Source organism: Protomyctophum bolini, assembly GCF_963924005.1.
Source record: "Protomyctophum bolini genome assembly, chromosome: 8".
Taxonomy (NCBI): Eukaryota; Metazoa; Chordata; class Actinopteri; order Myctophiformes; family Myctophidae; genus Protomyctophum; species Protomyctophum bolini.
The window spans coordinates 3,423,767-3,438,633 of NC_137869.1; the positions used below are offsets into that span (position 1 = coordinate 3,423,767).

The window sequence follows — 14,867 nt, forward strand, 5'->3', positions numbered from 1 at the left end:
AAGCTATACATCTATACTACTATGCTATACATATGTACTATGACGTGCTATGACAATAGCACATACAATGCACTTATGCTGTCTACATAACATGCTATAAGTCTGTATCAAATGCTATCTAAGTCTACAGAATTGCTATCTAAGGGGGTATGGGGTAAGTGCTATGGGCCATGATGGAGTCTGAAAAGGTGGGTTTTCAGACTACGGCGGAAGATTGGGAGTGATGCTGCAGTTCTGACTGCAATGGGAAGTGCATTCCACAGTTTTGGAGCCAGAAGGGAGAAGAGTTTGGGACGTGTGGAGCGTTGTCCCGGCGTTTTTAGTGAGGGTACTTCCAGCTTCCCTGCGTTGGCTGATCTGAGTGAGCGGGAGGGTTTGTAGGGTTCGATCATACTTGCAAGATATCTTAGATCCATCTCATCATATAGTAGCTTCAGGACCTTCCTTACATTCACATCTAGACTCAACTTGTCTTTGCTTCTAACCTGACTGTAACCTTTTATGACCCTGAAATATTTGCGCTGTGACATTATCTACACTGTGTATTATTATGTGGTGGTTGGTGGTGTAGGTGGAAGATGGTGAGCAAGCTATTTGTGTATATATGTATGTATTTGTATATCTGTTTGTATCTGTGTACTGCATATTTTTGTGTATTTGTGTACAGTATGCTTTTCTGTATTTTGTTTTTTGTAGGTCCCTCTTGAAAATGAGATGCTGCATCTCAAGGGGCTGTCCCTTCAATAAAAATCTGAAATCTGTGTATGTGCCAAAATCTGTGCAAAAGAAAGGGGAAATAAATATTGGGTTGGAAGAGAGACAGAGAGATGGAGAGATTAATTCATTAACATGCTAAGGCAGCAGTGTTTATGTAATTATAAATATCATAAATAATAAATACAATCATCGCCTGGTGCGATCTGCCACGAGCTTTCCAACCTGGAAGAAGGAGGAGTGAAAACGCCTCACGCGCTGCAGGGTGAGCAACTCAACGCAAGTGGACGGGATCTATTGTTTCTAACGCTGTGTGCATGCCGAGTGGAAGTGTGTAGGGCGAGTGGCGAGGAGGAGGAGGGGTTAGAGAGGAGGAGGAGGGGTTATAGAGGCCTCACCGTGGTCCTTCATCAGGATGGCTTTGTAGTACTTCTTCTGCAAGGCGGACATGCCGTGATAGACCACCAGCTCCGTCTTCTTGGGGAGGTCGGCGGCCACCTCGGACTTGACCCGACGCAGCAGGAAGGGCTCCAGGACGCTCTGGAGCTCACTGGCTGTTCAACAGAACCAGAACAGAACAGATACAGTACATTAAACTGTAGTTCACTGGCTGTGTTTCACCACCAGAACAACAGATACAGTACATTAAACTGTAGTTCACTGGCTGTTCAACAGAACAGAACATATACATGACATTAAACTGTAGTTCACTGGCTGTGTTCACCACCAGAACAACAGATACATGACATTAAACTGTAGTTCACTGGCTGTGTTCACCACCAGAACAACAGATACATGACATTAAACTGTAGTTCACTGGCTGTGTTCACCACCAGAACAACAGATACATGACATTAAACTGTAGTTCACTGGCTGTGTTCACCACCAGAACAACAGATACATGACATTAAACTGTAGTTCACTGGCTGTGTTCACCACCAGAACAACAGATACACTACATTAAACTGTAGTTCACTGGCTGTTCAACAGAACAGAACAGAACATATACAGTACATTAAACTGTAGTTCACTGGCTGTTCAACAGAACAGAACATATACATCACATTAAACTGTAGTTCACTGGCTGTTCAACAGAACAGAACATATACATCACATTAAACTGTAGCTCACTGGCTGTTCAACAGAACAACAGATAGTATACACTACATTAAACTGTAGTTCACTGGCTGTTCAACAGAATAGAACATATACAGTACATTAAACTGTAGTTCACTGGCTGTTCAACAGAACAGAACAGAACATATACAGTACATTAAACTGTAGTTCACTGGCTGTTCAACAGAACATATACAGTACATTAAACTGTAGTTCACTGGCTGTTCAACAGAACATATACAGTACATTAAACTGTAGTTCACTGGCTGTTCAACAGAACATATACAGTACATTAAACTGTAGTTCACTGGCTGTTCAACAGAACAGAACATATACAGTACATTAAACTGTAGTTCACTGGCTGTTCAACAGAACAGATACATATACAGTACATTAAACTGTAGTTCACTGGCTGTTCAACAGAACAGATACATATACAGTACATTAAACTGTAGTTCACTGGCTGTTCAACAGAACAGATACATATACAGTACATTAAACTGTAGTTCACTGGCTGTTCAACAGAACAGATACATATACAGTACATTAAACTGTAGTTCACTGGCTGTTCAACAGAACAGATACATATACAGTACATTAAACTGTAGTTCACTGGCTTTGTTTCACCAACAGAACAACAGATTAAACTGTAACAGTAACATCTTTCCTACCCAGGGCGGGGCGCTCCTGCACGCGGGCGTAGCAGCTGACGAAGTGGTCCGCGTCATGCTCGGGGAAGAGGCTGGGCTGGATGAAGCTGAGCAGGGCGTAGACCTCCTGGAGGTTGTTCTGGATGGGGGTCCCGGTCAGAAGAACCCTGAAGCCCACCGTGAACTGTGTGTGTGTGGACACAATTAACACTGGAGTTAACAGTTAAGTCACATTCATTTCACGTTTCAGCCTTATCTTTATGAAGCATGAGTTCAAGTCCGTTGCTCTCCCCTTGTCCCCCATATATGGGGACTAGGTTGGTGGAGGGTGTGTAGAGCCCAGGATCACATTAGATGATTGACACAGGGGTGAAAAATGGGTTACAAAATTGTGGGATGAAAATATATTTAAAAAAACAACCTTATCTTTATTATAATTGGTCCTCAGAGTCACTAATCAATGTTCATCCACTCGCTCTGTGTCTCATTGGTGCGTTGTGGAGGTACGTTGTGTGTTGATGATGGATAGTACTAGAGGTGTGTCCGGTTATTTGGGACAGATTCCGATCTTGTGCATTAAAGGGACATTTTTAATATTTCCATAATATGTCAAAACTGTTCCTGTGTGTGTAGTCGAGTAAGGGGAGAACGCTTAGGCCTATTTGATCTGGGTAACTGGGTTCAGTACCTCTAAAACAGAGTGACTACGGTTCATGTGGGCTGGGTAACTGGGTTGAGTACCTTTGTCAGGGTTCTGTGCAGCAGTGAGTTCTGGTTCTTCAGTCTGTGGGCCTCGTCCACCACCAGAACCTTCCACTTCCACCTGTTGGGAGATCAGGAATTCACATGATTGTTCTGATCTGGACTGACTGGTACAGAGTAGACCCATCATGTCTGCAGTTCACGCAAGCATTAAGTAAAGAATAAATAAACTTGACACATGTATGCGTACACAGAGTATTAAAAAGTATTGTGCGGGTTGGTTGGATACTGTATGTACTGTACATTCATAATGATGAAATTATTCTGTTTTTGTTGTTTTGTCCGTGGTTCATTGTAAACTAACTAAGACAGAAAATAATGCATTCCTTCACTCAGTATACATCTAACTGTTCACACCTGGTTGTGTGGTATGATCCTAGTCTAGTCCTAGACCACCAACGTCTGATGTTTGGTACGATATTTTGAAAATAGGCTCACTGTACAAGCTCAGATCTTGTAGATCTGCTATTTTTGAAAACCTTCGACCAAACGATGGATGAAAGACACTGCTGCATAATTGCTAAAACTGCAAGAAGTCAAATAATGGCCTATATGGAATTATGAACCAGACTGAAGACATGGGTCAGCCTATATGGAATTATGGACCAGACTGAATACATGGGTCAGCCTATATGGAATTATGGACCAGACTGAAGACATGGGTCGGCCTATATGGAATTATGGACCAGACTGAAGACATGGGTCGGCCTATATGGAATTATGGACCAGACTGAAGACATGGGTCGGCCTATATGGAATTATGGACCAGACTGAAGACATGGGTCGGCCTATATGGAATTATGGACCAGACTGAAGACATGGGTCGGCCTATATCTGGACCAGACTGAAGACATGGGTCGTCCTATATCTGGACCAGACTGAAGACATGGGTCGGCCTATATCTGGACCAGACTGAAGACATGGGTCGGCCTATATGGAATTATGGACCAGACTGAATACATGGGTCGGCCTATATGGAATTATGGACCAGACTGAATACATGGGTCGGCCTATATGGAATTATGGACCAGACTGAATACATGGGTCGGCCTATATGGAATTATGGACCAGACTGAAGACATGGGTCGGCCTATATGGAATTATGGACCAGACTGAATACATGGGTCGGCCTATATGGAATTATGGACCAGACTGAATACATGGGTCGGCCTATATGGAATTATGGACCAGACTGAATACATGGGTCGGCCTATATGGAATTATGGACCAGACTGAAGACATGGGTCGGCCTATATCTGGACCAGACTGAAGACATGGGTCGGCCTATATCTGGACCAGACTGAAGACATGGGTCGTCCTATATCTGGGCCAGACTGAAGACATGGGTCGGCCTATATCTGGACCAGACTGAAGACATGGGTCGGCCTATATGGACCAGACTGAAGACATGGGTCGGCCTATATGGACCAGACTGAAGACATGGGTCGGCCTATATCTGGACCAGACTGAAGACATGGGTCGGCCTATATCTGGACCAGACTGAAGACATGAGTCGGCCTATCTGGACCAGACTGAAGACATGGGTCGGCCTATATAACCGAGCCCTAGAGACATTCAGGGTCAGATAATGAACACTGGTTTGAGGACAAGGCAGACGGCTCACCTTCTCAAGAACGAAGCATCTTTGAGACATAACTGAAAAAAAAAAAAAAAAAAAATAGAAATTCAGCAACATCTTTCCATTCTGGTAAAGAATGATGTAACACATCCAGATGGGTGGGCCACGTTATTTTCTTTCAGACCGTGTTTATTTTAATACAACAAATCAGATGATTGGATCAATGGAATGAACGTAGTATTATACTTTAAGTTCCTACGTATCGGTAGGTATCAAAATGAAAACTAATTTGTCAAGTTAAAGAATTGTCATGTTTTAGGAATCATGCCCATAAAACATTTGATTCTGTTAGAAACAAAAATAGTAATTATATTATATTATATACTGTATTTAATAAATACTCTTTTTTTCCTGTTTGACACAGAGTGAAATGTTTTATGTTCATAAATCACCAGGAGCCCTTGGTTCCAGGCTTCAAATATTGTATATGGATATTTTCCAAAAATAAATGTAAGGGTTTTCTATCTCTGCTACTCTACATCCTCATGCCAGGGGTTTTGTTTAACCCATTCTGGGCGGGAACCCCTTTTGGTGTTTTAAGCATTATGTTATGCTTACCTACAAGTATGGTCTGCTATCTTTGAATATATATTCTGTCAGAGTTTCAGTTTTTAACTCAAATCTTTGCTTCTGGGAGGGTCCCTGGAACAACATATTTTCAAATGGGGGTTGGCGGCATGTTACATATAATTTTTGGGGTCCTTGACATGAAATATTGAGAACCACTGATACAGAAACATGAGGTTTTTCAGAAATAAATACATTTTTTTAATTTCGACGTCAGGCCTAAATGGGTTAAATGCAAAGCAGTCCTTGGTCTAAATGCAAAGCAGTCCTTCCCAACCAGCGGAGCACTGGGAACGGCTGCTTTGCATTTAGACCAAGCCTCTCCCTGGCATTCAGAGCATGATGCTCACCTCGTAGGTGGTGAGCAGAACATGGAAGCTCTGGTTCTGGAGGTCCTTCTGGAGTTCAGCCCTCCTGTCTTTGTCTCCGCTGTAGCACAGCACGCTCAGAGACGGAGAGAAGCTGCCGGAAGAGAAGAGATGCACAGCATTATGAGGTTTATCATGCTTATAGATTAGTTTTTAAGTGGTGCAACCCACTTCCTTAAGTGACTATGGGCTGTATTTTGCGTGTCTTAAGTACCAGGTTTTATTACCTAACTTGAGTAAACTAAAGACCTGGAGGCGTGATCAATGCCATTTGGCTATTCTGAGTGGCCAAAGAGCATTGATCACGCCTCCAGGTCTTTAGTTTACTCAAGTTAGGGAATAAGACCTGGTACTTAAGACACGCAAAATACAGCCCTATGTGTGTGGGTGGCTGGGTGGGTGCGTCTGAGCACGAAAACAGCATGGTTGTAACTCTGTCATTTCTCAACCGTGTCGGACGCGGGGCGGCTCGCCGGAATCGGGCCGGCACCCTTTTAGTTAGTCGACAAAATCAACACTGCTGTGAAGAGTTGAGTATTCAGGTAACGGCAGACTCTGACTAGAGTCTGACTGGTCAAAACACTGTTAATGAGTGGCGGTCTGACTATAGGACTGTCCAACATTGGTATTGGAGTCAGACCCGGTCGGTCGGTATCTAGTCCTAAACAGACCAATCAAACATTTAGGTAAAAGGTTGTAGTCTGTGAGTACCGTACCGCTCCATCTCCTGTCTCCAGTTCTCCATCACAGAGAGCGGGCTCAGAACCAGGAATGGACCGCTGTCCCGCAGGGCGCCCGTCATGTACACCAGCAGAGAGATGGTCTGTGCGGGGACGGAGACAGGACACATTTAGGACAAAACACCAGCAGAGAGATGGTCTGTGCGGGGACGGTGACAGGACACATTTAGGAGAACACCTCTTTAGGGATGATGACTGATGAACAGTGATGTAAATAGGTTAGTTAATAGGACAGTGACGGGACACATTTAGGAGAACACTTCTTAGGGATGATGACTGATGAACAGTGATGTAAATAGGTTAGTTAATAGGACGGTGACAGGACACATTTAGGAGAAAACGTTCTCAATTTAGTTAGTCTGAAGTGCTTCACAGAGTCGAACATAATCGATGCAAGAAGCACGACTAAACAACGGAGGGTGAGAGAGCAAGCAGCTTAAAGTACCCCTGCTGTCCTTTGGCAGCAGAGAGCAAGGAGGCTTTTCCTCCTCTGCTCGACCTCCTCGACCTCGGCACCTTTTATAAACGTAAACACGATCGGCATGGATAGATAAGATCACATTGAAAGTTAAACAGGACAACATGCCACCATCGTACTTCGAAGCACAGCTTTGAACGATGCTTTAATATTGTTTTGGGCCAAATGTCAGGCCTGATAATCAGAATCCTCATCAACAACACACACCTGGCAGGTTTTGCCCAACCCCATCTCGTCTCCCAGAATGCATCCCTCCTGGTTGTCCTGGCAACCGATCAGCCACTGGACCCCGTCCAGCTGATAGGACCTCAGCGTGATGCCTGTTAGAAAAACACAGTTCAAACTTCAAACATGAGCCGCAGCAAAGTAACCTTACCGAGTACTCAAGTTTGATTGGAATTGATTGATTGAAAATTGTATTAACGGTTTTCAGAAGTACAGTTCAAGGAATGTACAAAATACTTTTTTCTCCATTTTCAACTCATCAGAACATTTAAAGACATACAAATAATCACTTATATGCAAAAGAATAAATCATATACACGGTTAGAAAAAAGGGAAAACTAAGTTCACTACTAATTACTGAAGTACTGTACTTTCCTTCAAAAAAATAATGTGATACTTCTACTCCACTATACCTGATTGATTGATTGAATAATAATTGATTTACAGATTGGAGACATTGGACAAAACTGTCAACTGTGGACGACGCCATAAAGCATTACACTTGTTGACAAGAGGGTCCACCATGTTCAATTCATCAGCACATTTAGAGACGTACAAATATACACTTCTATATTATAGCCAAAAACAGGACATCATCATAGAGGTAAAAACATATACAGTGAGGGGGAAACCTGTTAAGAGGAAATACTGTACTTTTTAAGTTACTTAAAGTTTGCACATCTAGAGTAAGTACCTTTCAGACTAATTGAATATGAAGGACCCCAATGGAAACAAGCAATATTAGTGCATTCGTGGGTTATAATTAAATCCTTTTAGCAGATTGAACTGTACTTTCCTGTGCTTTTTTCGGCAAACTGTTGAGTAGTAAATCAAACTTAAAGTAATTCAAATCTGCCACCAACGTAAAACTTCATATATTATTTTTTACCCTAATTTACAATACATACTGTATATTATGAAATGCATTCTGCATAATAGTTATTTCATGTTTGATACTGTCTGCAAGTACAAAATACAAGAGGTTGAGCGATGACTTTAAATTGCAGTCAGAGTAGTAGGCTATAGTTTCTACATGGTGGTATATTCAATGTCACTTTTAGTCAAGTAAAAAAAAAAGAATCTTTCACTACTGCGTTCAAAATAGCCTAAGATTTAGACTCTAATGTATTTATCGATTCTGTCATGATGTCAGAATCATTATGTCAGAATCAATAAATACAGCATCTTTCCAAAAAAATATGAATATCATGGAAAAGTTGGTTTATTTCTGTTTTAGTGGGTTTTATGAGCTGGAAGCAAACATTGTGTAAAGATGAACAAAAACAAATACTGTTGAAATAATTTACGTCGTGTGCACTGACTGAATCTATTGAAAGTTAAACTTTTTGAATGGAATTCTGGAAATAAACCAACTTTTCCATGCATTTTTGGAAAGGTACGTGCTGTACATCTATACGAGTCTAAATCTTAGACTACGTTCTAAACTACAGTAAGACAAACATTTGTCCTATGAACGAAATATTAATAAAAACAAACCTTGTAATCCCCACTTTTCCAAGTCCTTGTGAGAAACATTCTTCTTCTTATTCTTCTTGGTTGTAACGCTGTTCTGTACACTCACATAGAAGCTAGACATGTTTATCGTTTATTAATAATATTATAAATAAAGTGCGTTGACTGACTGCGGAGGGAGTTTAGAAACATGTACAGTTTGCGTACACACAACACGCAACGCGCCAATGTTGATCTCCCCTACTTCCTGGAACGTGACGTCACACAGCACACTAGTAGAATTCAGCGGAAAACGTCAGATCTTCAAGCTCACAGCGCGTCGCATGGCGACGCGTTGTGAGCTTGTAGATCTGACGTTTTAGCCGCGCGCGTTCTGAAATATACACTTGCGTCAGTGTATATTTTAAATGTAAAACACGTTTAGTTTAACATGCAATATCCACAGGATTAATACTAATATTAATACCCTTAAAAAAAGAACGAAATAAGAACAAATCGGTTGAGCACATTACAATAATAGCCTACAAGTTTGTATATCAATATCTAGATTGTTTTGCTAGATAACCGCTACTATGAAAAACACACTTAAAGTCAAATAAGGTCATACATTTTATTTATATACATTAGCTTATTTAATAAAAAATAAAACTCCATTTGCTTCACACAAAAACATGTATTTTATCATAAAGCTATATATATCAACTTCCCTAAATGAAGCAAGACTAAAACACCATTGATCAAATGCTGACCTCTTGTGGGCTCTTTTTGGAGTTGCAGACTGGGTGGCCAAGCATATGATCCACATAGAGAAAATGCCATTTGACATTGAAGGTCATGTAAAAAAATAAAATATGTTTTGTTTACAGCAAAATCATTGAGTGTTCATTTCATTAAAATACAAAATCAGCCTTGGCCGGGGTTCATCCCCTTTGCACCCCTTTTTAGTGACGTGTTGTGAGCTTGCAGATCTGATATTCTTTTACTAATGTTTCCCGCGAAATAGTGGATGCTCAAGTGGTAAACGAAGGATCAGCAAAAATGTGTTAGTATCAGCTTAGCTCTGGTCCATAGCTCTAATGCTCTGCTCCATAGCTCTAACAGACTTACTGGTGGCAAAACCAAATGTAAGACCCCTCAGGGCCTGTCTTGTTAAAAACTCACTTTTATATAGGTTACATTTTATCTTGTAAACTTTTATTTTGACCATCATTTGTTGTCAATTTATGTTTCTGCTCTTATTCTTTGTTGTGTTTGCTCCTTTGTGCCTTGTTTTAACTTGATTGTTTATATTGTTGTTTTTACTGTACAGCACTTTGTAACTTTGTTTTGAAAAGTGCTCTATAAATAAAAATGTATTACTTACGCTCTGATCCATAGCTCTAATGCCGTTGCATTTAGAGCTACAGTATGTTACTGTCGACTTCCGGCGCTCGCGTAAATGCAGATCAGCCACTTGTCTATAGCGTAAATATAAAGAATATTTTACCTACTTACCAATACAAATACTTTACAAATACTAGAAGAAAAAATACTTTGTTACTCCACTGCGCCCTCATACCGATATTGCCAAAAGAAAACCTCAGACAAGATTTTTCCTTCAGGTGAAAAAAAAGTCCCTTTCTGGCCAAAAAGTGCATTTTATACGTGTGGTGGGGGGGCTCAGAGTGCGTCCACTAAGGAAAGTGGGCTTTCTAATGACACAAGCAGCCTTTGTATTGGCGAGTAGGTAAAACGTTATTTTTTATTTACGCTACAGAAGAGAGACTGGTCTGCATTTACGCAAGCGCCGGAAGTCGATAGTAACATAGCTCTAAATGCAACAGCATTAGAGCTATGGACCGGAGCTAGTAATAGCTGTGAATCAGAAAGAGGGATTCTGCAACTGTTCTGGGTCTGATTCTGAAGTCTAGGAGGTTACGGTGGAGAGGACTTATTTTTTAATTTCAGGAAGAATCTGACATCTTTGAATGATGAATCGACGAGCAGGGAGAGGAGTCTCTGCATCTCCGGGAACAAGATGTAGGAGATCTGAAGAGAGGAGGCATGGGAGAAACTGACGTGAGCGTCTTTCAATAGAGACACATTATGGGCGCTGCCACGCTATCAAAGGAGCCACGCACGTTTTCGGCTGCGCACAGCTTCAAAACCGGGTTTTAAGAAAAACACCCACCTGTTTGTTATTAAAGACTCCTTGGTGTCCAAACCCAGTGAAACGGTGTCACTTAATTGCACATGAAAAAACCTTCAGAATTGCGTCCCTGGGAAGTCATAGAAATGCACTAGTTAGGGCATGGACTCATAGAGCGTGCTCCACACACACACTTTTAAATGTTGTGCATTTATTACGTATAGCTTTGAATAAATAACGAGAACGTTAACAAACCTCATGAATGGGATGTACGACAAGCCATACCTGGAAAAAAAACACACAAAAACAGGATTTGTTGTGGCACAAGGTGACTTTGTGTCAATATATTATATATTTATTTTAAAAAAGTGAATACAACCTCTAAGAAAGGAAATGAGGCAAAACTGTAACTCACCAGGCAAATGATAAGCATTGTAGAATTACGAATAACAAAGCCAGACCAAAGTTCTTCCACTGTAAGAGAAAGACATCAGCGATGATGTGATATTATATATAGCATAGATGACTCTGTCAAAAGAGGCTTATATCACAAGAGTTAAATACCTTGATATTGTGACATTAGATTTTCTTTAAAATATAATGTCAGAAATAGACAAAATAGCTAATGTACATATTCATATCTCTTATGCATAAAAAAGGCTTAAGTGAATAAAACCAGGGGGGGGGAAATGCCATTATATAGTACACCAAAACAAATCAAGTCATGTCACAATATTAGGCTATAATACTCATATTTCCCAGGTCTAGTCAATATGTCACTCTGTGTTGAAGTATCTGCATAAAACAGCAACTTAATACGACACTCTGTGTTGAATTATCTGCATAAAACAGCACCATTATTTGCATCAAATGTAAGACTACTCACCCAGAAAGCTGCACAGAGAGTCAACACAAGACATGTCTAAAGAAATGAAATAGAGGGCAAAACATGAACAAATAGATTAACATATTAATCTATTTGTCACCCATTTGAGACTGAGGCAGATTCTAAAAACGCCTTCCAAATAGTAAATAAATTCAAATGTTTGAATACTGTACAGAATCCCAAAAGGGGTGCCCAACCAGATGGGTTAAAATTAAAACACCAAAAGGGGTTGGAATGGGAGGCCATATGGTTCTCAAAAAGGTTAAACGATTATTTGTTGGCTACTTCCTAAAAAATGTTTAACATGTTTAACACATGTTGACAAATCTGCTCTTATGCTGGTCCAAATATACAGTAGCATCAAAACCCCTCTAACCACGTTGAACCCATTTTAAATTATTTTTTAACAGTGCAAATCTAATTGTGGGTCCGCAGCCAAATACATCATCAAACACATCAATTTGGGGGTCTGTCTGTGACCTGAAAATGTTTGAGAAGCTCTGACTGAAGTAAGCAACACTCACAAGCATGATGGCGGTGGCCAGCGCTCTGGTTTTGTCACACATTCTTTTCAGTTGCTTCAGAGGTCCCATCAGGAACATTGTGCTGTCGGGGAACAAAGATAACAAAAGCTATACTGTCAAGAAAAGAAAACCTTCCCCGGAAACGAAAGCTCAATTTTTTATCAGTGGTTGGTGATCATGTTTACTTCTTTGACAGGAGTCTTACTGTACCTGCACAGCGAGCAGACGTTACCAAACGTGTACATCACTATGAAGAGAATGATTCCAACTTTGGGGATGAACAGAAAACATACTCCCTGCAAGGCATCAAAAAAAAACATGTCAAATATTTGGGTCTGTAATTTATTCTTCTTAACTCAATGTGGGTCCCCAAATATTTTCCACAGATGATTATAGATTAATGTGCAACATTTTATTTTCTCAATCAACAGTACAAACAAACCAACATACGACTGGCCTGCAGCCCTTCACATTTATAAAGTCACAATTTGAGGAATTTTAATGAGGTTTTAATACCTATACATTTTAGTATCAACCAATTATAGTATACTATACACATCTTAATTGTCAAATATTGTTCCCTATAAGAAAGGAGTAAATATTATGAAAATAGTCTTGTAGGTTGACTATTTTCACAATATTTATCCATGGAACTGAGTCAAACTAAATGTAATGCCTCAACTCCTACAATTCCAAGTGCTTGTCAGAGTGTGTGTGTGGGGGGGGGGGGGGGGTCCACAGTTCACAGATGATTATTTATTTGGGGCAATTGGGGGATCACTGCTAGCCCCTTTCGGGACCCTCTGTTACCTTTCTGTATTTTGGGCTAGGTCACGGCCTGATTGATACGTTCGATAAGAACTATAGGTTATTGACTGTGGGGACCCCCAGGCCCCAGGACTGGAGTGGTCTTTGAAGGGGTTTCAGAGGGACCCCATCTAAATGATTTAAATATGTTGGTACTAAATGGAAATTTTTCAGGTCTAGAACTCAAGAGTGTGTAGGCTATAGTGTACAAATGGGACATTTTGTATACACAAATGAACACTGACTAGGCTACAGATTGGGGTCCCACACACTGCCAATTAGTGTCAAAGGTTCTGTGGCCTAAAACATTTCATAACTTCCTTGAAATTAAAAAGGTTACAAATCCCCATCTGCGACTGTGCATGGCTTTTAATAGAAGAACAATGTAAAAGACATTCCTCAAAAGCGTGATAAACCAGTGGAACAGCATTGGTAGCTCTTCGCGTTGTCTCTGTCACTACAGTGTGCGTGTATATACAGCTGACGGGAACTAAAGATTAGATTATAGTAAACGAAAAATAATCAATGAATCACAACGTGTATAACCTACCAATATTGTGCACACCACCCCGATCACAAAACAACCGATGAACCCCTTCACACGTGTGCCCCAGCCCAAAGTGGACGCTTCTTCGGCAGCCTACACACACAAAAAAGAAGTTGTCGCACATGTTTTGTTTGTTATTATTTTGGTTACATTATTATTGTCAGAAGTGGAACGGAACACGTACATGTTTAGCAGTGTGCGTGACATATAGTAAACAAGGTAGATTGTTTGTTTTTACCTGTAATATAGTGCGGTCTTGTGGCTGTGGCTGGCCAGTCACCACAGATTTCAACTTGTCCATAGTTCCAGATGATCCACAACACAGAGCGTCGCTCTGCTTTAGTTCCAATGTAGCCTTACTTTAGGGAGCTTCATTCATGTGCTACCTGACCTGTTGCTACGGGTTACTCCTCCTCCAATCGGCGACGACGCTAGCCTGCTGGGCCAGCAGTGCTGGCCCATGGGACCAGTCAACAGGTAGAATAGATTGTAGAAGGATATATCCCATTGCCCAGAAGTAATAGTAGGTATAATTATGTACACTGACTGTCACTGCAGTGACTGCACACAGTATTAAACTATATTAATGAGTTGATGGGATTATTAATAGGTAGAATACCATCTAGACGTACTTTTTTTTTTTTTTACTTGGTTAAAGTACAAAAGTATAAAGCTATAGCATAGGCACACCGTGTGAGCGCAACGAGTCACTGCCACGTCACAATGACGTGGCGACTTTGCGCTATAAAAGGCAGAGCGCCAACAGTCTCTGATGATAGACATGGAAAACACCACCACACGTGTGAAGAGAATTCGGAGGCCCACCAGGGTGACCAGGCAGGCAGCCAGCAGGGTGACCATGAGGCAGGCAGCCAGCAGGGTGACCAGACAGGCAGCCAGCAGGGTGACCAGACAGGCAGCCAGCAGGGTGACCAGGCAGGCAGCCAGCAGGGTGACCAGACAGGCAGCCAGCAGGGTGACCAGACAGGCAGCCTCCAGGGTGACCAGGCAGGCAGCCAGCAGGGTGACCAGGCAGGCAGCCTCCAGGGTGACCAGACAGGCAGCCTCCAGGGTGACCAGACAGGCAGCCTCCAGGGTGACCAGGCAGGCAGCCAGCAGGGTGACCAGACGGGAAGGTGCCACGGTGCAGACTTTAAACAAAACGCCTGCCGTCTCCGAGGCTACGCCGCCGGTGCAGTTAATAGACGACAGCCTAACCGGCCTCCACCGGCTGCCCGAATCG

At 41.5% G+C, this 14,867-nt stretch overlaps 2 protein-coding genes across 2 annotated transcripts in view; both read right to left on the minus strand.

The window, feature by feature from the left end:
- chd1l (chromodomain helicase DNA binding protein 1-like) overlaps positions 1–8,855 on the minus strand; it is a gene marked incomplete at its 3' end in the record, with an annotated part of 45,408 nt that extends 36,553 nt beyond the window's left edge. Inside the window, exons 1-8 of the mRNA XM_080769658.1 lie at positions 8,757–8,855; positions 7,242–7,354; positions 6,533–6,639; positions 5,799–5,910; positions 4,867–4,898; positions 3,222–3,303; positions 2,502–2,664; positions 1,113–1,268 (exon numbers count right to left, since the gene is read on the minus strand). Coding sequence (XP_080625784.1) covers positions 1,113–1,268; positions 2,502–2,664; positions 3,222–3,303; positions 4,867–4,898; positions 5,799–5,910; positions 6,533–6,639; positions 7,242–7,265 — 676 coding nt within the window. The 5' untranslated portion in view covers positions 7,266–7,354; positions 8,757–8,855. The remainder of the gene's footprint in view (positions 1–1,112; positions 1,269–2,501; positions 2,665–3,221; positions 3,304–4,866; positions 4,899–5,798; positions 5,911–6,532; positions 6,640–7,241; positions 7,355–8,756) is intronic.
- A 2,059-nt stretch (positions 8,856–10,914) lies between these two features.
- Positions 10,915–13,958, minus strand: sft2d2a (SFT2 domain containing 2a). Its single transcript, XM_080771251.1, has 8 exons — positions 13,863–13,958; positions 13,628–13,717; positions 12,481–12,566; positions 12,271–12,352; positions 11,747–11,782; positions 11,276–11,334; positions 11,116–11,145; positions 10,915–10,990 (listed from the first exon to the last, which is right to left on the minus strand). Exons 1-8 carry the CDS (start codon positions 13,923–13,925, stop codon positions 10,951–10,953), a joined length of 486 nt encoding a protein of 161 aa, XP_080627377.1. The 5' UTR covers positions 13,926–13,958; the 3' UTR covers positions 10,915–10,950.
- Positions 13,959–14,867: the final 909 nt, after the last annotated feature.